The 22,784-nt window shown below is 42.4% G+C and overlaps 1 protein-coding gene across 1 annotated transcript in view; it reads left to right on the top strand.

The window, feature by feature from the left end:
- ERAP1 (endoplasmic reticulum aminopeptidase 1) overlaps nt 1-22,784 on the top strand; it is a 46,677-nt gene that overhangs the window by 5,191 nt on the left and 18,702 nt on the right. Inside the window, exons 2-10 of the mRNA XM_066381881.1 lie at nt 1,322-1,873; nt 3,915-4,053; nt 9,747-9,881; nt 13,348-13,468; nt 15,593-15,747; nt 16,091-16,204; nt 17,394-17,525; nt 21,635-21,766; nt 21,915-21,986. Coding sequence (XP_066237978.1) covers nt 1,341-1,873; nt 3,915-4,053; nt 9,747-9,881; nt 13,348-13,468; nt 15,593-15,747; nt 16,091-16,204; nt 17,394-17,525; nt 21,635-21,766; nt 21,915-21,986 — 1,533 coding nt within the window. The 5' untranslated portion in view covers nt 1,322-1,340. The remainder of the gene's footprint in view (nt 1-1,321; nt 1,874-3,914; nt 4,054-9,746; nt 9,882-13,347; nt 13,469-15,592; nt 15,748-16,090; nt 16,205-17,393; nt 17,526-21,634; nt 21,767-21,914; nt 21,987-22,784) is intronic.

The raw sequence follows: 22,784 nt of genomic DNA, 5'->3' as shown, positions 1-22,784 counted from the left end.
CTCACAAAAGCCCCTCACCTCTGGTCCCCCATCTGCACACCTTCTCCCTTCTCTCAGTACAAACTCTGCTTCTTCTCCAGCGCTCACTAGCATAACAATGGCCCTTCCCAAGCAGGAAGGTAATTTGCAATGTCACAGATCACATACCTAGCGCTGCCCAGCCCCATTTTTAACAATAAAAGTGAGCAAACTCAAAAAACACAAATCTTACAAACTCATTTGCCCAACACTCTTCCATTAGAAACAACTCCATTCTTCCCAGCACCCTCTTTTATTATGCTTGTAGCACTCCACACTTCCTGCTGTCCTTCGTTGTTCTCTGCCCTTACAGGGCAGAGATCCTTGATTATGGGGTTTGTGTCTTGTGTATTATGTTCCACACAGTGCTCAGCACATGACCTATGTAGCTGGCATTCAACATATATTTGTTGGGTTGATTGTAAGAATCCACCTGACTGTTGTGTTTGCCACACACTATGGTGAAACTCACCATAAACTCTTGAAGAAATTTCTGGCTAAGTAAATACAAAGTTAACTTTTGGCAGACAATTTGATAAAGATACCAATGTTATTAAAAGTTACTGTTATGGATACTTGCCTTTCTCCTCCTTGCTACTCAGTATCTACATCTACTTCCTGTGCTTCCTATGTTTTCTGAACTCTCTATTTTGTAAGCTTTGTGGGAAGTAAAACTTATTTCCCACTGCAGAAGCTGCAAAGTCGTGATTCTTGCTTTCTCCGCCTCCTTGCCTGGTAGTGTGGACACCTCACCTCAGCTCTGACCATCGTCTTTGACGCTGAAACAAGTAGTGCACAGCGCAGGGCGGTGGGGAACTCATGTAGTGGTGGCTGCAGCTGTGTCCAGGGCAGAGGGCAGCTTCCTCCGAGGCCCAGTGTGAGTGGGGAGTGGTCATCTGGTCAGGTGCTTCTCTGATGTGGTTCTTGTCATCCCTCTTTGCCCTTCAGTGAGCCTGGTTTCCAAATGTCCGGGTAACGCTGCAGCCTGTGTAGTGAGCTATTCAAGCGCCTCAGCCAGAGCTTGTTCTGTTGCTTTCAGCCAAGAACCCTAGTGATAAAATTAATTTAAACTTTGAAACCAGGTGATGGTTTTAAGAAGGCGTTAATGATTGTTGCTAAACCATAATCTTTTTCCTTCTATGAATCAATAACAGCAGTAAGGTAATTTTATTTTTAGGAAAAGATCTAGTACTTTTGAAAGTTTATATCTACATTTGCCAATTCTGGGTGGATACATTTCAAAGTCATGCTGTCTTGATAATATTTTAATGACTTTTTTTCTTTTTCTTTTTCTTTTTTAAAGGGTAATTTGAGCGAAAAGGATGATATTGCTGTTCAGCACATGGCCATTTGGAACCATGTCATTTCGACCTTCCTCACTGTTGATTCTCTTAATTGTGTCAACTCTTTCCTGGTGTCAGGGCAGTGAAACCACATCTCCTAAAGCTAATGACGGGACAGGGACACCGTTTCCTTGGACTAAAATGAGACTTCCTGAGCACATCATCCCAATTCATTATGATCTCATGATCCATGCAAATCTCACCACTCTGACTTTTGAGGGGACCACGGCAATAGACATCACACCCCGCCTGCCCACCAGTGCCATCATCCTGCATAGTCAGCACTTGCAAGTATCCAAGGCCACCCTCAAGAAGGGAACTGGGGAGAGGCTGTCGGAAAAGCCGATGAGAATCCTGGAACACTCAGCTCATGAGCAGATCGCACTTCTGGCTTCCGAGCCTCTGGTGGTTGGGCTCCTGTACACGGTGGTCATTGAGTATGCCAGCAATCTTTCTGAGAACTTCCACGGATTTTATAAAAGTAGCTACAGAACCAAAGAAGGGGAAGTGAGGTATTTTTTTTCTATTTTTTCTTAAGCTTCAAGTGCTGCCCACACTACATTTATTATTTCAAATTGATTGTCTTTTAAAATTCCCTTGAATGTTGAATTCTCTCTTTGGTTTGGCTTTTACATCTTCTTGGTAGAGTTAAAACTGGCAATAGTTTGTTTTATTTGTTTTTTGGATTTCGTTTTTTATTCTGTTTCAAACAACTTTTTGGTTTCAGCTCTATCAGAGTAAATACCTGTTTGTTTATTTAATTAGATTTCAGGGATATAATAAACATCTTTAATTCTCTTGGTCTATGCATTAGCTTTTCAGGGTAGCTGTAACAAAGTACCAAAAACTGTGTGACTTAAAACAACAGTAGTTTACTTTCTGAAGGCTGAAAGTCCAAAATCGAGGAGTCAGTGGGCCTGTGCGCCAAGTCTCTGTCCTAAGGAGGGTTCTTCTCCCTTCCTTGCTCGCGGCCGTGGTTCTCAGCACTCCTTGGACTGGAGCAGCGGCAACCCCAGCTTTGTCCTCGTGTCACATGGCCGTTCTCCAAACTTCCCTCTTCTAAGGACCCGTTGGGTTAGGGCCTGACCTGATGGTTTCGTATTAACTGGATTACATCTGCAAAGGCCCTATTTTCAAATAAAGTCACATTAACAGATACTAGGGATCTGTATCTCTTTTTTAGAGGACACAATTCAACCCGTTACAGTCTATTAGAGGGAATACTTTTCTCTCAGTTAAAACTTTAAGAGGATCTTTACCTGTCTTGCTTTGGTTCTTTTTTTTAGGAGAAAATTTATTTTGGAAGATTTTATGCTGAATTTTAAAATTAAGTTTTATGTTTCAGTAGATTATACTGACTTACTTTTCTGACTTTATATATATATTCATATTTTATGTAAGTGGAGCTACATTATATTTTCTGCTTTAGAAGAGTTTTTAAAATGTGTTGAGATGTTTTATATGGATAGCTGTAACTATACATCATTTTAATGACTATTAAAATGTATGTTTGTGCACTGATTTATTTACTAATCCCTCATTGATGGAGATTGGGTTGTTTCCAACTTCACAGCATCAGCAACACTTGGGTGAACATATGTAAATTATTTCTTTGGAATAAATACCTAGAATTAAAATGGCTAATGGCCCACGCCGGTTGGCTCAGTGGTAGAGCATCAGCATGTGGAAGTCCTGGGTTCGATTCCTGGTCAGGGCACACAGGAGAAGCAACCATGTGCTTCTCCACCCCTCCCTCTTCCCATCTCTCTTTCACTCTCTCTTTTCCTCCCACAGCCATGACTGAATGGTTCCAGCAGGTTGGCCCTGGGAGCTGAGGATGGGTCTGTGGCTTCGCCTCAGGCACTAAAACAGCTCGGTTGCCTGAGCAATGGAGCAGTGACCCCAAATAGGAAGACCTCCCTATGCCCATAGGGGCCTCCCTGGTGGATCCTGGTTGGGGCGCATGCAGGAGTCTGTCTGTTTGTCTGCCTCCCTGCCTCTCACTTAAAAAATAATGCTAAGTCACAGGGTCTACATACATTTGATTCTCTTGCCATATTGCTCACCTCTAACTAACCCTGTGTATCAGCAATCGTTTTTGAGCCAAAAAGCCAACAGCTATCTCCTTTTAATTTAAATTACATTGGTAATTGAGGAAGATGAGCAGCTTTCGATATATTTACTATTTGCAGGATCTTCTTTTGTGAATTGCCTATTTATGACCTGTGTCTGCTGTTCCACTAGGTTGCTGGGTATATTCTTACTTATTTTAAGAGCTCATATCTGTTCAGGCTATTAAACTCTTGTCAAATACCTTTCAGTCAGTTTTCTCAGTTTTTTACTTGTATTTTCACTTAGTTTATGATAGCTTTTGTCATATGAAAGATTTTTTTCAGTGGTGAAATTCATCAATCTTATAGTAACATTAAAAATTAAACACACACACACATACACACACACACACACACACACACACACACACACACACACACACACACTTTAGAGTCCCTGGTCCTTCGTGCTGTGTTTTTATTTTGCTTGTTGTATTTTTAGGATACTTGCATCTACACAATTTGAACCCACTGCAGCCAGAATGGCCTTTCCCTGTTTTGATGAACCTGCCTACAAAGCGACGTTTTCAATCAAGGTCAGAAGGGAGCCACGGCACCTCGCTCTCTCCAACATGCCATTGGTGAGTCTGCACTCCACCACCTCTGCTTATGGGAAAACTCCTGCTTCACAGCCAGGGCGTCACTGGTACTGGCTTCACCCCAATGGTAGCTGTTACTCGGGTCACCTGTTCAGGTCAGGCTTCACAGCCAGGGCGTCACTGGGACTGGCTTCACCCCAATGGTAGCTGTTGTTCGGGTCGCCTGTTCAGGTCAGGCTTCACAGCCAGGGCGTCACTGGGACTGGCTTCACCCCAATGGTAGCTGTTACTCGGGTCACCTGTTCAGGTCAGGCTTCACAGCCAGGGCGTCACTGGGACTGGCTTCACCCCAGTGGTAGCTGTTACTCGGGTCGCCTGTTCAGGTCAGGCTTCACAGCCAGGGCGTCACTGGGACTGGCTTCACCCCAATGGTAGCTGTTGTTCGGGTCACCTGTTCAGGTCAGGCTTCACAGCCAGGGCGTCACTGGGACTGGCTTCACCCCAATGGTAGCTGTTGTTCGGGTCGCCTGTTCAGGTCAGGCTTCACAGCCAGGGCGTCACTGGGACTGGCTTCACCCCAATGGTAGCTGTTGTTTGGGTCGCCTGTTCAGGTCAGGCTTCACAGCCAGGGCGTCACTGGGACTGGCTTCACCCCAATGGTAGCTGTTACTCGGGTCACCTGTTCAGGTCAGGCTTCACAGCCAGGGCGTCACTGGGACTGGCTTCACCCCAATGGTAGCTGTTACTCGGGTCACCTGTTCAGGTCAGGCTTCACAGCCAGGGCGTCACTGGGACAGGCTTCACCCCAATGGTAGCTGTTGTTCGGGTCACCTGTTCAGGTCAGGCTTCACAGCCAGGGCGTCACTGGGACTGGCTTCACCCCAATGGTAGCTGTTGTTCGGGTCGCCTGTTCAGGTCAGGCTTCACAGCCAGGGCGTCACTGGGACTGGCTTCACCCCAATGGTAGCTGTTGTTCGGGTCGCCTGTTCAGGTCAGGCTCCACAGTCAGGGCGTCACTGGGACTGGCTTCACCCCATGATAGCTGTTGTTCGGGTCGCCTGTTCAGGTCAGGCTTCACAGCCAGGGCGTCACTGGGACTGGCTTCACCCCAGTGGTAGCTGTAATTCGGGTCACCTGTTTTGTTTGTTTTATTGCCAGACAGCTAACTTTTTTTTTTCTTTCCAATCTATGCTTTTGTTTCAAGCAACAATTTATTTTTAGTCATAGAAAAAATTATTCCTTAAAACATGCAGGATTTCAATAATAATGACATGTGAGGTCATCAGTGCTGGGAGGAGGAAATCAGCACTGACAGGGCCACGCCCTTCACACACATGTTCATTTTTTCACATGATCTTTTAAAAGGATTTTAGGGAGAATGCTTTGTTGAATAAGGCCATATTTCTAGTATATACTTCTTTTTCATAATTTCTATATACTATGTACTAATATTTTTTCTAACATTTTTGTCTTTTTTATTATTAATTTTAATTTATTGTGTTTACATGGATTCAAGTGTCCCACCGAATATAACTCCCTCACCCCCACCCCCTTTATACCCCCTCTGCCCCCCTCCCATCAACATTCTCCCCCCTTCTTTCTAGGATTTGCTGTCCTGCTACCTACATCTCTGTGTTATGTATATGTAGTTTTACGAATCCCTTTACCTTTTCTGATCCCATCCCCTCATCCCTCTTTCCTCTGAACACTATTCCTCTGGTCCCTATGATCCCTCCTCTGCCTCTATTTCGTTCCTCAGTTCACTTTGTTCATTAGATTCCATATATAAGTGAGATCATATGATATTTGTCTTTCTCTGCCTGGCTTATTTCACTTAGCATAATAGTCTCCAGGTCCATCCATGCTGTTGCAAAAGGTAAGGTGTCCTTATTCACAGCTGCATAGTATTCCATTGTGTATATGTACCACAGCTTTTTAATCCACTCATCCTCTGGCAGACACTTGGGCAGTTTCCAGATCTTAGCTATTGTAAACTATGTTGCGATAAACATGGGGGTGCGTTTCTTCTTTTGAATCAGTGATTTGGTGTTCTTAGGATAGATTCCTAAAAGTTAGCTGGGTCAAAAGGTAGTTCCATTTTTAATTTTTTGAGGAAACCCCATACAGTTCTGCACAGTGGCTACACCAGTCTGAATTCCCACCAGCAGTGCAGGAGGGTTCCCTTTTCTCCATACCCTCACCAGCACTTATTGTATGTTGTTAGGTGGTATCTCATTGTGGTTTTAATTTGCATTTCTCTAATGATTAGTGATGTTGAACATTTTTTTATATGCCTATTGGCCATCTGTATGTCCTCTTTGGAGAAGTGTCTGTTCAGTTCTTTCTCCCATTTTTTTTTTTTTACAGGGACAGAGAGAGAGAGTCAGATAGAGAGATAGATAGGGACAGACAGACAGGAACGGAGAGAGATGAGAAGCATAAATCATCAGTTTCTCACTGCGACACCCTAGTTCATTGATTGCTTTCTCATATGTGCCTTGACCGTGGACCGTGGACCTTCAGCAGACCGAGCAAACCCCCCCCCCCCCCCCCCCCCCCCGCTCAAGCCAGCGACCCTAAGTCCAAGCTGGTGAGCTCTTTTTGCTCAAGCCAGATGAGCCCATGCTCAAGCTGGTGACCTCGGGGTCTCGAACCTGGGTCCCTCCGCATCCCAGTCTGACGCTCCATCCACTACGCCACTGCCCAGTCAGGCGTTTCTCCCATTTTTTAATTGGATTGTTTAGCTTCCTGGTGTTGAGTTTTAGTTTAGTTCTTTATAAATTTTTGTTATTAACCACATATCAGACAGATTGGTGAATGTTTTCCCATTGTGTGGGTTGTCTTTTTATTTTTTTCATATTGTCTTTTGCTGTGCAGAAGCTTTTTAGCTTGATATAGTTCATATATACTAATATTAACTAAATACTTTGTAACAATGTGCACAAAACTGGGTAGACAAAAAAGGAAAAAGTAATCTTTCTAGAGTATTGCAATACTGAAGGTAGTAATGATAGGTGGTTCGATCTCCTTTAAAGAAACCATTAGCCTTCAATTTCAGAGCTGATGCCAACAGTGTTTCATCTGACTTTCCAAAGAGGCCGTTGCCCAGAAAAGATATATTTTGCTCACTTTGTTAAAGATGGAGCTGCCCACGTGTATTGCCATTGCCTAGGTGGTGATATTGTCTTCATGCTTGGGAAGAGGCGTGGTTATGCTAATATGTATTGGGGGAGGGCTTTCATGCCAAAAGGTCTTAAAAGGAGGAGCTAGGAGACCAGTTCTTGTAGGGAGGAGCAGCACAGGCTGGAGCAGGGCAGGGAAGCCACGTGGAGGAAGCAGTCTAAATGGTGGAATGGGGGAAGGAGAAGCCAGTTTGTGGAGGAAAAGGAAATGGGGAACAGAGGTGAATAAGACTGGTGAGGTGGAAGCCTTTGAGTCTAGGAAACTCGGATGAGTCAGTAGCTTTGTGAGCGCTGAATGAGTGGGTTTTGGAGCCCAGTGTGTTTGTTTTTACTCGCTTGCTGAGTGCGAGCTAGGATTAAGGAAAAATGGACCACCAGTTTTCGGCTCTGTTGCTTCAATACCATTGGTCCAAATCAAACCTGAACCTGCATTGGCCAGGCGGCTTTGATGGTGGCTGCAGATACTGGCTATATAGTGGCTGTGAAGATGACTATGCCAAATGGCTAAAACTACTCCGTAAGTGCCACCAGCCTATGGTTCTGGTAGCTTAGAACACAGGTGATGCTCTCATTCCGTAGCAGATACACACCAGCTCTGGAGCACCCTTCCTTTGTCCGGAGGCTCATTGAGGATCAGACTCAGGGTGACAAAGCTTTGCTCCACATCTTGAAGTGTGTCCGCCTCATCCCTGTGCAATATCTTCCCATGAAGAGACCCAGAGTGCCACAGACCAATCTCTAGTACAATATTTCTCAACCTTTAAAACTATATACCCCCCTAAATACCTTAAGGATCTCTTCCCCAAACAAGTTTCTGGCAGCCCCGTCTAGAGGACTGTCCTCTGTGAAAAGCGTTCTTCTGAAAATCCCTCCTGCCAAGAATTGTCTTCCTGCTCCTCACATTCATATATGAAAACAGGAAAACATTGTCCTTTTACTTATATAAATTTGAGGTAGAGAATATGCTTTTTCAAATTACAGTTCTCTTTCCATTATTATTATAGTATTACTCCCAGGATGGGAATGCGTTCACTAAATAGAGAATCGTAGCTTCAGGAGAATAAAGAAACAGGGAGAGACTGATTTAGCAAGGTTGGTGGAGAAATCCGTAGGCTTACAGTAGGAAGGTGTAAGGTCGCCGCTATGGTCATGTGGGTTCCCGTTGGATTGGGGCCGTCGGTAAAGGAACTGTGGAGCCAGAAAATGGTGGGCCATTCCGTTTATTAAAGTCTCCTAACGGTGGACGAGCAAACAGGCAGGGAAGACCGCGGCCCTCTCACACAGGGCTTCCAAAGCCCCAGCATATTCTCTGGACTCTTCCAGACTCATAAGCCTCCACTAGCCTCAGCAGGGCTTTGCCAAACAGGCCTGGCCGAAATCTCATTGCACTCCTTCTCTTTCCTCTCCCATCCTCTCTCCCTCCCTCCCTCCCTCCCTCCCTCCCTCTCTCCCTCCCTCCCTCCCTCCCTCCCTCCCTCCCTCCCTCTCCTCTCTCTCCTCTCTCTCTCCTCTCTCTCTTTCTCTCTCTCTCTCTCCACTCCTGAAAAAACTTGCTGGGGGAAAAAACCCTTCTCTAGCACACAATAGTAAAGAGTCGCTGGCCCCCTAGGGCAGGGGTGGCAGGCAATCCGCAATTTGCCATCTGCAGCCTGAGGTCAAGCACTGGCAGCCTTCCATAGACTATGTACACCCAGGGCAGCTGCCCCCACACAATGCAAAATACAAGTGAGCAAACTTAAATCGTGTTTACCCAACAGAAGGCCTGGAGTCCCTGAGGCTTTGTGAAGATGCTGGAGTCTAAATCCAGGGATATCCCGGACCTACTTGTTGAGCATAGGAAATTCTAATGCAGTGATTTTCAACCCCTTTCATCTCATGGCACATGAACTAATTGCTAAAATTCTGCAACATACCAAAAAATATATTTTTTGCAAATGTGACAAAAAATATAGGTATAATTTTGATTCAATCACACTAGATGGCTATTGTTGTGTTGGCTGTTGTCACTTCTTATTTGACAATCTAAGGGAAAAGAGGTCAGTGCTCCTGACTAAATAGTCAGGTATTGCATGTTTTAAAAATTCTTGCCCAGTATAGAAAATAAATGAGACATCGCATTTCCAGGTAATTCTCCTACCTGTGTTTAAGGACAAGTGGATCATGTCTTGGCAAAACAGCAATCTCGGTTTTGCTTTGTCCCTCCATGTTACTGTCTTCATGTACCAAATAGGAGTCAGCTTGTGGTCGTCTCGATTACGTATAAGAAATATAGTGATGATAATTGCACAACTCTGTGAATATAATTTTAAAAACCCACTGAATTTTATACTTTAAAATTGTGAATTTTATGGTATATGAATTATATCTCAATTAAAAAGAAATTGAATAGAATGGTTTGGCCTTTATATCTGTATTACAACCAGCTATTAGAGAAATTTTAAAACAATTATGCAAATGTCATGCCATATACTTTCAATAATATGGTAGGAAATTTCTCTTTATAAAGTGTTTTCAATGTGGATTATTTGATGATATAAGTTATTCTGATTTTAGGTTAAATCTGTGGCCATTGCTGAAGGACTCATAGAAGACCAATTTGATGTCACTGTCAAGATGAGCACCTACCTGGTGGCCTTCATTATTTCAGATTTTAAGTCTATCAGCAAGATGACCAAGAGCGGAGTCAAGGTGAACCTGTGATTGTCGCATAGGGTGGCCAACTTGTCCTGGTCTGCATGGGACTGTCCTGGTTTTAAAACTGCAAGTCCACCTTCTGGGAACCCCCTCAGTCACAGGCAGACCAGGGCTGGTGACCCTGCTGTCACAGATGCTCGTATTTATAGTGAGGGTCTAATAACAATGACATGTGCAGAAGCGTCTAACCTTGGCCTTGCACCCTCTCTTTGGAACTTGTTTATGCTTCTTTACAATGTATAAGTGGACACGATCCTGCAGTGGTTTCTAAGGTTGTTTCTGGCTGTAATTTTCTGCAGTTTGGAAACGAATGCCACCTCCTTTCTGAGCAGGGGATTTCTGGCCCTGGATAAGGGGTGTGAGATAGAGCGGTCTGCTTGGAGCAGGGGGTCCCCAAACTTTTTACACAGGGGGCCAGTTCACTGCCCCTCAGACCGTTGGAGGGCCGGACTATAAAAAAAACTATGAACAAATCCTATGCACACTGCACATATCTTATTTTAAAGTAAAAAAACAAAACGGGAACAAATACAATATTTAAAATAAAGAACAAGTAAATTTAAATCAACAAACTGACCAGTATTTCAGTGGGAACTATGGGCCTGCTTTTGGCTAATGAGATGGTCAATGTGCTCCTCTCACTGACCACCAATGAAAGAGGTGCCCCTTCCAGAAGTGCGACGGGGGCGGATAAACGGCCTCAGGGGCCGCATGCAGCTGCAGGCCCATAGTTTGGGGACCCCTGGTTTGGAGTATTCAGTGGCTGTATGGAGAGCCTTTGGGTCAGGGAATACCACTGAGATACTGGAGAGAAAAATCTTGTTCCAAGGAGCTCCATTGTGGAGCGAACAGCCTGTACAACTGTGTGCTCTGGCTCTGAACGCGAGGACGTGTCTGGCAAGGAGCTACAGTACACGTTACTTTGAGATACTTCATTTATTTTCACTGCTTTTCACCGAGGCCTGAGTCCTGAGGGTTTCTCTGCTAATTGCCTTTTGTTCTATAGGGCTGAGGCTTCTTATCCTTGTGCTATCAGCTACTTACTTACCTGGGATTTGGAGGTGATGCCTGCGACTTGACTATAGGGAGCAGTCTAAACGCAGCAGTGAAACTAGCCACAAGCACACCCACTCATTGATTTTCCCTTTCTGTGAATCCTTTATGGATGAGTCTCTTTATGATGTCTCTTCCGTACTGTGATAGTGTGGTTGATAAGGAGTACATGTTGGGGCTTCCTCCTGATTCTGGCATGCAGCTCCCAACACCCTTCAAGTCGCTGAAGCAAAGGGAGTGATAAAGGTGCCTCTTGTTTTGTTGATGAGTTGACCTTTGGAAAGCTTCAGCAGTCTGAGGATGGGGCCTTGTTGCCAGGAATCAAGCAGGTGATTGGAGGGCTGGAACTTGCAGTACCCATCCCTGACTTCTGCTGGAGGTTGAGTCCCATCACCAATAGCTGATGATTCAACCAACCGTGCCTGAGTCTGTGCCTCCGTGAGAACCCCAAGGACAGGCTCAGAGAGCTCCCAGGTGGGTGAACAGGTGGAGAGGCTGGGACGTGGCGTGCTAGGAGAGGGCACCAGAGGGCTGCACCTTCTTCCCATGTCTGGTCCTACGTTTCTGTCCCATGTTCGTGAGTCCTATCCTTTTATAGTGAGCTGGTGATCTAGTAAGTGAACTTCTGGGGTTGTGAACCACTCCAGCAAATTACTCGAACCCCAGGAAGGGGGTGTTGAAATCTCTAATTTATATCTGCTTGTTCAGAAGCACAGGTGACAGTCTGAACTTGGGAATGGCATTTGCAGTAGCGAAGGGAGCAGTCTTTAGGATGAAACCTTACCTGTGGCATTGGCCCCTTCTCCAGTTGCATAGTGTAGGACTGAGTTAGACTGCAGGGCCCCCAGCTGGTGCTGGAGAATGGCTTGGTGATGAGGGGAAACTCCCCCGCAGCACACCACCACCGGGCCCAGAACTCCATTACATACTCATATTTTTAGTCCTTTTATTTCTTTAAACATATTAAACATACATTTTATATTCTGTGTTTAGTAACTGTCGTGGCTAAGGTCTTTGAGTGTCTGTCTGTTGTGTGGTTTATGGTTTCTGCTGGCTCTTGCTCAGTGTCTTGTGTATACAGGCAGTGCCCGGGTTCTGAATGAGGCTGATTCTGTAGGTTCTTAAGTTGAATTGGTATGTAAGTTAGACTATTGTAGGTACTGTTAAGCCTAATCCGGAGGGACTCGAAACATTGAAGACACAAACAAAATCCGTCGATTACACACCAAAGCTTTATTGTCTAGCTTGGCCAAGCAGCAGCAACTCCGACAGAAATCTGAGGGAGAGCACGCCGGCCCTTTGTTCTACCTAGTTTTTATAGTTTTGCAAGCGGGAAGTATAGAAGCAAAAATTGCAATTAAGTGCCCTTTACCACTATTGGTTATAGTCATATGCCCTTTAACATGATAGGACCATGTTCAATTTGCAAACCATACATCATTTTGGAGAAAACAAAATTTATAAGTCAACACAATGGTAGAAAGATGTCTCTTTACATATTAAGAGACATTCCTATATTTTCTAGTGTTTATCCGCCATCTCACTGTCCAGAGTCACACGTGTTAATCACACGCATTCACATGGGAGAGGTAGTTTCTGTGGGTACAAATGCCCGCAAATGGTTCATAGTTATAAGAAAAGGTTTATTTTGGCTTTTCTCTTCCTGCACGTGGCTAGCCATTCACCCCTTTCCCCACAGGTGTGGTGGAATGTCAGGGAATCCGTGTTTTTCTTCCCTTTGCATTTACAATACAATGCCAAGGGCTATCCTGGTTATGCCAATCACACGTACAGAGATTATTCACAAAATCTCTCTGCATATCTTAACCCAAATTAATAAAATGTTCTTCAAGCCTCTTAAAATATTAATATTGATTCTTAAGCTTTTGGTACTTGACAACACCTGCGGGTGAGGTGGCGCAGTGGCTTCTCATGGCTCCTCAGGTACCTTTACCTATTAAATGCAACTTAGACACATTTGTCTTAACATTAGTATTTATTTTACCTTTCCGTGCATATGAATACTAAAATGTTTTTAAACCTACAGAACATATCTCATTCATAAGCTGGGGACTTCTTGTACTGGAATTATGTCTGTGAACTTGTATCACCTGAGTTGAGAGTGGGTTCTTCTAGAGAGAATTGGCATTTGCTCTTGTCAGGTGACTGGAAGCATTTAGCAGCCCAGACACCACTTTAAATCAAATTACTGACTTTGGGTTCTGGACCGCCTGGTTATTGCGATTCCAACTGCTAAATAGCATGAAGGTTAGCTACATCATCCAGTTGCCTTCTTTAATATTGGCCACCACGTGTTCCACACAATGCAGCTGTTACATCGGTCTTTGCAGCTGTGCAGAGAAGCCTCCGCGGCATCTGAATAACTTTCTTGTGCTTTTCTCTTCAGGTTTCCGTGTATGCTGTGCCAGACAAGATCAATCAGGCAGATTATGCACTGGATGCTGCAGTGACTCTTCTAGAATTTTATGAGGATTATTTTAGCATTCCATATCCCTTACCCAAACAAGGTAGAGATTTTGCACAGATACTACAAATTGTGGCACTTGATAACCCCGGCCCTAGATTCTGTTCCCCTGATTAGCATCCCCATGGTTCTAGCACCAGCCCCTCGTCTTTGAAACCCTGGCAGGTGTCAACCATTGGGTTGATCCTACTCACTACTGATCTGTTCAATAAACATCTGATGATAAAAGCAGATCTTGATACAGTTCCTGAGGCACATGGCATGGAAATCATTTTACCTTTGGACTTCAAAGAGAAAACCAACTATATTTGTGGGCAGACAGCAAAGGACAGATGGTGCATTTTTTTTCATTATTGACACATACTTGATAGGAACAGAGAAGATATTCAAATATACTTTTTTAATTACACATGTCAAGCCAGTAGTCATGGCCACCATCACAGCCACCTGGCCCATGCAGGTTCGCATTGGATTCGGACAGATGGTAATGAAACAACGGAGCCGAGAACTGGTGGGCCATCACCTTTAATCCTAGCTTGCACCTGGCAGGCAAGTAAAAACACACACTGGGCTCCAAAAGCCCACTCATTCAGTGCTCACAAAGCTACTGACTTATCCGAGTTTCCTAGAATCAAAGGTTTCTAACTCACCAGACTTATTCATCTCTGTTCTCCATCTCCTTCTCCCTGCACAAACTCTGCACAAACTGGCTTCTCCGTCAACACTCCACCATCTTGGCTGCTTCTCTTGGCCTCCTCCACGTGGGCCTTTCCCTCCTCTCCTTTCTCTGCTCTCTCCTCTAATGCTAATCTCAGGAACTGAGAGAGAGCAAGCACCTGGTCTGCCTCACTTTATAGTTTAGAAACCAAAACCTTTAATCCAGTATACAAACAAGGGAGTCTCTGACACAGTCACTTATCTGAGGCATAATAGGATTCCTCATGAGAGTGCACCACCCCACATCAAAAAGGGTGGGAAAGGCTTAGTCCCCAAACCAAGCCCCAGGCTTCAAGGATCCTGCCTGCCCACAGCCTGACCCCAACACACATTAATATAATCACGTCTATCCCAAGCAAGAAGGGCAATTAATATTATCACCTGGGCGACGGGCTTCCACGTGGGCGGCACCATCTTTAACAAAGCGAGCATAATACAGTGTGTCTGTAAAGTCAGACTTTTGGTGCACTTTTGACCGGTCACAGGAAAGCAAAAGATGATAGAAATGTGAAATCTGCACCAAATAAAAGGAAAACTCCCCAATTTCATACCTATTTAGTGCAGTTCGATGTGGGCTCATGCACAGATTTTTTAGGGCTCCTTAGGTAGCTATCCCGTATAGCCTCTACAGACTCATCACTGACTGATGGGCTACCAGAACGGGTTTCTCCACCAAACTGCCAGTTTCCTTCAACTGCTTATCCCACCGAGTTATGTTATTCCTATGTGGTGGCGCTTCGTTATAAACGTGCCGATATTCATGTTGTGCTTCGGTCACGGATTCGAATTTAACGAGCCACAGAACACAATGAACTTTCCTCTGTACCGTCCACATCTCGACTGGCATGGCCGTGGGCTGCTCCGCTGTATACACGGTGTTACATCATCATCTGCGCATGCGCACATGCTGCCACATCATCCTACAGAAACTGGGAGGGTTTTCCTTTTATTTGGTGCAGATTTCACATTTCTACCGTCTTTTGTTGCTTTCCTGTGACCGGTCAAAAGTGCACCATGACTTTATAGACACACTGTATATTTTATCTGCCCAACAACACAGAAGAAAATCTGCTTTTTCTTATAAGACTCGTTAAAACTATTTTGTGTTTGAGGTTTTTAAGTGTGTGAGGGTCTTGGGTATTCAAAGTAGAGTGGATTATTGAGGCATTTGTTAAAATGATTCAATCCTAAACTCATCAGAATGTTAGAAATGGAGTCAGAGGCCTGAGACCCAAGTCTGGCTTGGTTACACAGTAGTAAAGTGACGCTGAGTGAGTGAGTCACCAAGCACCTTTTCTCCATTGTAAAAGGTTCTTCCAGTCTAGAATTCCATGACTGCATGGGCAGCTAAGATTTTCTTTGATTACTAAATCCATCCATTCTGAAACTGGGTTTGGGCAATGTGTAGTTTAGAGATTGGTTAATTTATTTTAATTGCTTCTTTCCCAAGATCTTGCTGCTATTCCTGACTTTCAGTCTGGTGCTATGGAAAACTGGGGACTGACAACATATAGGGAATCTTCTCTACTGTTTGATGCTGAAAAGTCTTCTGCATCAAGTAAGCTTGGTATCACGATGACCGTGTCCCATGAACTCGCACACCAGGTATAAAAGCTCAGTCACTCTTCTTAAAAAGCATAGTTAAACTGCATTTGTATTGTTTTTATGGGACATACGAGGCTATTCATATGTTGCATTGATAATTTCTACTGTCTTCTTTTCTATAGGAAAAATGATTTCTTTAAAGCATTAGGTACCATGTTTTATAATTCATATTAAAAGGTTTTTCTTTTATTTTGATAAAATATTATATAAAATATTAACATTCATGTAACTGACATTACATGTATAAAATATACTTCCTTCGGAAAGCCTTATGTTTATGGCTTTATAGTCATCCAGTCTCCATAGAAATGTGTGAATAATCTGAGCGATGGTTTCCTTGCAGTGGTTCGGGAACCTGGTCACTATGGAATGGTGGAATGATCTTTGGCTAAATGAGGGATTTGCCAAGTTTATGGAGTTCGTGTCTGTCAGTGTGACTCATCCAGAACTGAAAGTTGTAAGAAGTATTTACTTATTTATTTACTTTGTACATTTTAGGTTAAAGTTCAGTGTTTCTGGAAAATATTTACTGAAGTTTGACTACAGAATTCATAGATTAATAACTTCTTTGGGAATTTAGATGTGAATCATGTTCCCAAAATGTTAGTGAACTTTAAAGATATATATTACAAAGGCTTATTTCCAAACAAAATTGTGAATCTATGATTGTTGTAAAATTCATTAAATTTTTTCCTTCCTTAATATCAAAGAAATACAAATAATGATAGCTTGTTTGTTCTATATCATTTCTCCAACCATCAGATCGCTCACTGAAGAGGTAGTAGGTACAAACTGCTATTATTTCAGTAGACTTCTACTTGCCAAATCAAATGAATTATGCTTAAGGTAATTGCATTTGATTGTATATGAACCTAGATGCGGGGGTCACGGATTTAATGCTTTGGAACCTCTATAGATTTACTTTAGAAGTCATGTGTTTAACTTGTGAAAATCCCATGCAGTCAAATTTAAAAGAAGCTATGTAAACATTATGTAAGAAAAAGTCCTTTACCTTTCTATAATTTCATTTGTTCATACTCATTTTCTATTTTCATCTACCTGTACACAATTTATATATAGTTATAATTGTATATATAATTATTATATTATAATAGATCATAAATATTTTTCTATGTTCCCACATAATCTTTAAAAATGATTATGTCAGTGTATTATTCTATTGGTTAATAGGCCTTAATAAATCAGGTTATAGTTGGAATTTGTCCCTTCATTATTTTTCTCTTTCACTACATTGTTTTAAAGCTAAATTTCTTTGCTTTAAAATAGTATAAATGATGATTGGAAATGTTGAAATGACTGTACATTTTAGTTTCTTGTTTTGTTGCTGTTTGGCTATAGGCATAATGATTTTGTTTTAAGTTCATATGAAATTTTCTTTATTCTAAAGTGATAAGTAAACATTTAAGATGAAAGAAATATAGAATGTTTATCGAAAATCACTGTTTCTTGGATGTTCTTTAGGAGATAGTAATTCTGTTTTATTTTGTCAATTCTATAAATATGGAATATATTGAACTAGAATTTTGAAGTATAAACCTGTTGTCCCAGATAAAACTTTCCTTCTTTGTTTTTCATCTACATATCAATTATAAGTGATGTTGTCTTTTTTTTTTTTGTCTCAATAGGAAGATTATTTCTTTGGAAAGTGTTTTAATGCAATGGAGGTAGATGCATTGAATTCCTCACACCCCGTATCCACACCTGTGGAGAATCCTGCTCAGATTCGGGAGATGTTTGATGATGTTTCTTATGACAAGGTAAAATGGATTATAAGGGTACAGTTTGGACACTAAAACTTACAAATACTGGGGTGGAGAGGTTATAGGTAGGGTTATGGGTTGACTCTGTCTCCACAAGGAGCATGCCAGACTGAATACCTCCTATTCTGACCTGTGGTGGCTGGAGTTCACTCTTTTAGGTCAAACTTGCAAGTTGTCTCATAACCCTAGATAAAATTTTGGTACATTTTTCATTTATTCTGTTGTAAGCTGAAAATTCATGGCCTACCAAAACTCTGCCATTTATTTCTTAGTCAACAAATAGGCCTTGATTGAGCATTCACTTTGTATCAGGAAAAATTCCTGTCCTTGTGCAGCTTAACTTCCAGTGCCATTAGGAATGGTTTGCATTGTTGAACTGCAAAGTATTGTCCTGCACAATGTGTTTAATAACGGAATTGAAAATTGTTGCCAACATTTAATGATTGGGAGATTTTGCAGAGAAATGCAGATTTCTGACTTCTCTTGGGGAACGGTGGGGAGGCTTCTGGTCACAGTGGGCCTGTGTTCCCTTGACAACGTAGGCTGGAGCTAAGTAATGGCCCCTTTAGGAGATCAAAGTTTCTGCTTTTCCACCTCCCCTTCCAATGTCAACCATTTCTATTGTCTTCTCATTGAGGCAGAGAATGTGTCATTTATCATTGTGCTTGGCTATTGTTTTATTTGCAGCAAACAGAAAAGTATTTCTTACTTGGGTGTTTTTGTAATAGTACTGGAGAGATAACAGATATAAACAAACACATAGATCAATGGAGCAGAATAGAGAGTACAGAAATAAATATACACATAGATAGTCAATTTATGATAAAGGAGCCAAGAATATACAATTAGGAAGTGGCAACAAATGGTGCTGGGAACACTAGACCCCTATCTTAAAACATTCACAAAAATTAACTAAAAATGGATTAAAGACTTAAATGTAAGACTAGAAACCGTAAAAATCCTTAAAGAAAAATATAGGGGAAAACTGCTTGACATGGGTCTTGGCAATGTTTTTTTGTACATGACAGCAAAAGTACAGGCAGCGAAGGAAAAACAAACAAGTGGGACTACAGTAAACTAAAAAGCTTCTGCAGAGCAAAAGAAACACAATGAAGAGACCACAGATGGCCTGGGAAAAGTTATTTGCATATCACATATCTAATAAGGGGTTTATATCCAAAATAGGTAAAGGATTCATACAACTCAACAAAATTAATCTGAATACAAAATGGGCACAGAAACTAAACAGAAATTTTACAGAGATGTACAGATGGCTAACAGGTACATTAATCCATTAATCATCAGGGAAATACAAATCAGAAACCACAGAGAGGTATCATCTCACACCCCTTGTAATGGCTACTATGAAAAAGACAAGAAATAATGTGTTGGCAAGGATGTGGAGAAAAGGAACCCCTGGGCACTGTTGGTGGGAGTGTTGATTGGTGCAGCCACTACGGAAAACAGTGTAGAGGTCCCTTAAAAAAAATTAAAAATGGAACTACCCTATGATCAGTAATTTTACTTTTATATATTTATCCAAAGAAAATGAAAACACTGACTGAAAGATTTATGCACTCCCATGTTCGCTGCAGCATTACTTGCAATAGCCATGATATGGACACAACCTAAACGTCCATTGATGGATGAATGAATCAAGTGTGTGTGTGTGATCTCTCTCTCTCTCCCTCTCTGTCTTCCTCTCTTTTCCTCCCTCCCTCTCTCTCTCTCTCTCTCTCTCTCTCTCTCACACACACACACACACTAGAATATTATTCAGCCATTAAAAAAATCTTGCCATTTGTGACAACATGGATGGACTTTGAGGTCTTTATGGTAAGCAAAGCAAGAGAATGACAAATATATGATCTTACTTATATGTGCAGTCTTTTAAAAAAACAAAATCGAAAAACAAGTTCATAGGGAACAGATTGGTGGTTGCCAGAGGGAGGGGATGGGAGGTGGGCAAAATGGATGAAGGGGGTCAGAAGGTACAAACCTCTGATTATCAAAATAGTCACAGGCCAGTGGATGCAGCACAGCCCTAGAGCACTGAGGGCCCCTATTCAACCACCAAGGTCACCGGTTTGAGCCCCAGTTAGAGCATATATGAGAAGCAGTCAGTGGCACAACTAAAGTGGAATGAATTGATGCTTCTCTCTCCTCTCGAAAATAGTCATGGGATATAATATACAACATGGTGACTGTAGTTAATAACATAATGCATATTTGAAAGTTGCCAAGAATAGATCCTAACAGCCTTCATCACACAAACATTTTTTTAACTATAGCAATGAAATGTTGAGTAGATTTACTATGATTATTTTGTATGTACAGGAAATTCCCAGGTTATGAGACAGGTTCTGTAGGATTGCTCCTAAGTTGAATTTGTATGTGTATTGGAACAGGTGCATTTATCTATTAAATGCAACTTAGACAGATGTTTGTCTTAACATAGTATATTCTGTATTTTTACCTTTCTCTGCATATAAATACTTCAACATTTTCAACTACAGCCTTAAACTATTTTGGATGATGCAGAAGATGATGGACTTGTTAGAGAGGATGGCTGATGTTCGAGTCAGCATTTGATTCTGCTGCTGGAGTCAGCTTTTTTTTTGGTATTTTTCTGAAGTGAGAAGCAGGGAGGCAGAGAGACAGACTCCTGCATGCACCCAACCGAGAACCACCCCACAAGCCCACTAGGGGGCGATGCTCTGCCCATCTGGGGCCATTGTGCTGTTGCAACCAGAGACATTTTAGTGCCTTAGGTGAGGCTATGGTGCCATCCTCTCACCCAGACCAACTTGCTCCAGTGGAGCCATGGATGTGGGAGGGGAAAAGAAAGAGAGAGAGAAGGGAGAAGGGGAAGGGTAGAGAAGCAGATGGGCACTTCTCCTGTGTGCCCTGGCCAGGAATCAAACCCGGGACATCCACATGCTGATCCAGTGCTCTACCACTGATCAAACTGGCCAGGGTTGGAGTCCTCTTCTTGAAAGAGGCATCAAGGGAGGTTTGTACAGAGCTTTTCTTTTTCTCATAAATGTTCAGTTCCATCTCGGGCTTTGGTAACTGTGTCGTAAACTTTGGTGAACCTCTCTATATCAGGATCTTGCTCCACTAACTTTGCCATTCTTGCTTCAGTGAGATGAAAGGCATCAGCTCTTTTGTAGAAAACTTTATTGGTTCTGGAGTTTCTAGGACCCTGTTTTCTTCCATAAATGCTATCATCTGCTGCTCTAGTTCCATAAGGTCTTCATTGGTTAGTTCTTTGCCATGGGAGTCCAATAACTATGATATCATTTTTACTGATGTCCAACTGCAGCTGATTACCAATAGCCCTTATGGTGCTCCGTTCATAAGTATGAGTTGTATGTAAGTCAATGTTTGTAACTTAGGGACTTACTATATACAAATATTGAATTATGTTGTACACCTGAAGTTCATAAAATGCTATGTCAGTTATATCTCAATAAAATAAAGAAGTATTATTCCTGTTGGCAGGGATATGCACTTTAGACATTCAGGGATCCAGGCTTTGCCCATCTTGTGACCCCACCATCCCCTAGAGCCAAAGAGAGAGGAAGACTACCCCTACCTTGAAGGAACCTAAAAAATTCTTTCAAAAACAGTGACTTTTTTTTTTTTTTGTATTTTTCTGAAGTGAGAAGTGGGGAGGCAAAGAGACAGACTCCTGCATGCGCCCGACTGGGATCCACCCAGCATGCCCACTAGGGGGCGATGCTCTGCCTGTCTGGGGAGTTGCTCTGTTGCAACTGGAGCCATTCTAGCACCTGAGGTGGAGGCCATGGAGCCATTCTCAGTGCCTGGGCCAACTTTGCTCCAATGGTGCCTTGGCTGTGGGAGGGGAAGAGAGGGACAGAGGGAAAAGGGAGGGGAAGGGTGGAGAAACAGATGGGTGCTTCTCCTGTGTGCCCTGGCTGGGAATTGAACCCGGGACTTCCACACACTGGGCCAATGCTCTGTCACTGAACCAGCTGGCCAGGGAAAAAGGTGACTTTTAAAAGACATATTTTATAATAAAGTGATGGTTGATTAGATTGAGGCCAAAGTATACCTAATGCTTATTTGTGTTGTCTTTCCAGGGAGCTTGTATTCTGAATATGCTCAGGGATTATCTTGGTGCTGATGCATTTAAAAGTGGTATTGTACAATATCTCCAGAAGTATAGTTATAAAAACACACAAAACGAGGACCTGTGGAATAGTATGGCAAATGTAAGTATATTTTTGTGTCTTTACATTTGGGATTGACAGGCTTATCGTTTTAGGTTTTTGTTTTTTCTGTATTATATTAATCCCTCTAAGAAGAATCATGAGTGTTTTCCACAGAACTGAGAGTGATGTGTATATTTTTGGTTTTTAGATTTGCCCTTCAGATGGCCCACAAAGGATGGATGGCTTTTGCTCTAGGGGTCAACATTCATTTTCATCCTCAGTAAGTTTTTACATCTGTACACATTGCCCCTCTGCACATTCTGTAACACCATAGCCCTTGAAGGTTGGCTCTGCCCCAAACTTCCCGAGTTCCTTGATTATATCACTCTCACTCTTGATAAGACTGCATGTAAACTATACTAGACTGTGACAGCCTTTTACAATTTTTAAAAAATTATCTACACAAGGGAGTTGCCCAGCCTTCTTTGGTAACACATCTCACTGATACTAATTTCTTCAGCTTGACTCTCTGTAAAGCAGTAAATTTATGACAGGTTTCTGAAGGAGAGAAGGAGAGCAGGGCTTTACCAGGCAGGCAATGTCGATCATCTTTGTAGCTCTCCATTTGTAAAGAAGCAAGTAATGGCAGTGAGCATTCTTGAGCACTTACTACATGTCGGGAACGTGCTAAGCACTTATGCGTATGATCACCTTTACTCTTCACAGTAAAGCTATGAGTGGGGCACTCCTACTCCTATTTTTACGGGTGAGAATATGCAATCCAACAGCATATTGTTAGTATATAAATTGCAGAGCCGGGAGTTGAATCTAGATCTAATTCATGTTTTTAACTAACAAGCTATAAAAAATTCATAACATCTGAATCACAAAACAATCTATGTTCTGTTTATCTGGACTTGTGAACTATTTTCAAAGGCAGCTGTGGATTAGTCTGGAGATTTAACAGAATTTTTTATTTTTTATTTTTCTGAAGTGAGAAGCAGGGGAGAGGCAGACTCCTGCATGTGCCCAACCAGGATTGACCCAGCATGCCCACCAGGGGGCGTTGCTCCGCTGC

This window comes from Saccopteryx leptura, chromosome 4 (assembly GCF_036850995.1).
Source record: "Saccopteryx leptura isolate mSacLep1 chromosome 4, mSacLep1_pri_phased_curated, whole genome shotgun sequence".
Taxonomy (NCBI): domain Eukaryota; kingdom Metazoa; phylum Chordata; class Mammalia; order Chiroptera; family Emballonuridae; genus Saccopteryx; species Saccopteryx leptura.
The sequence above is the reverse complement of the archived record's forward strand: the minus strand, read 5'-3'. Positions and strand labels throughout refer to the sequence as shown.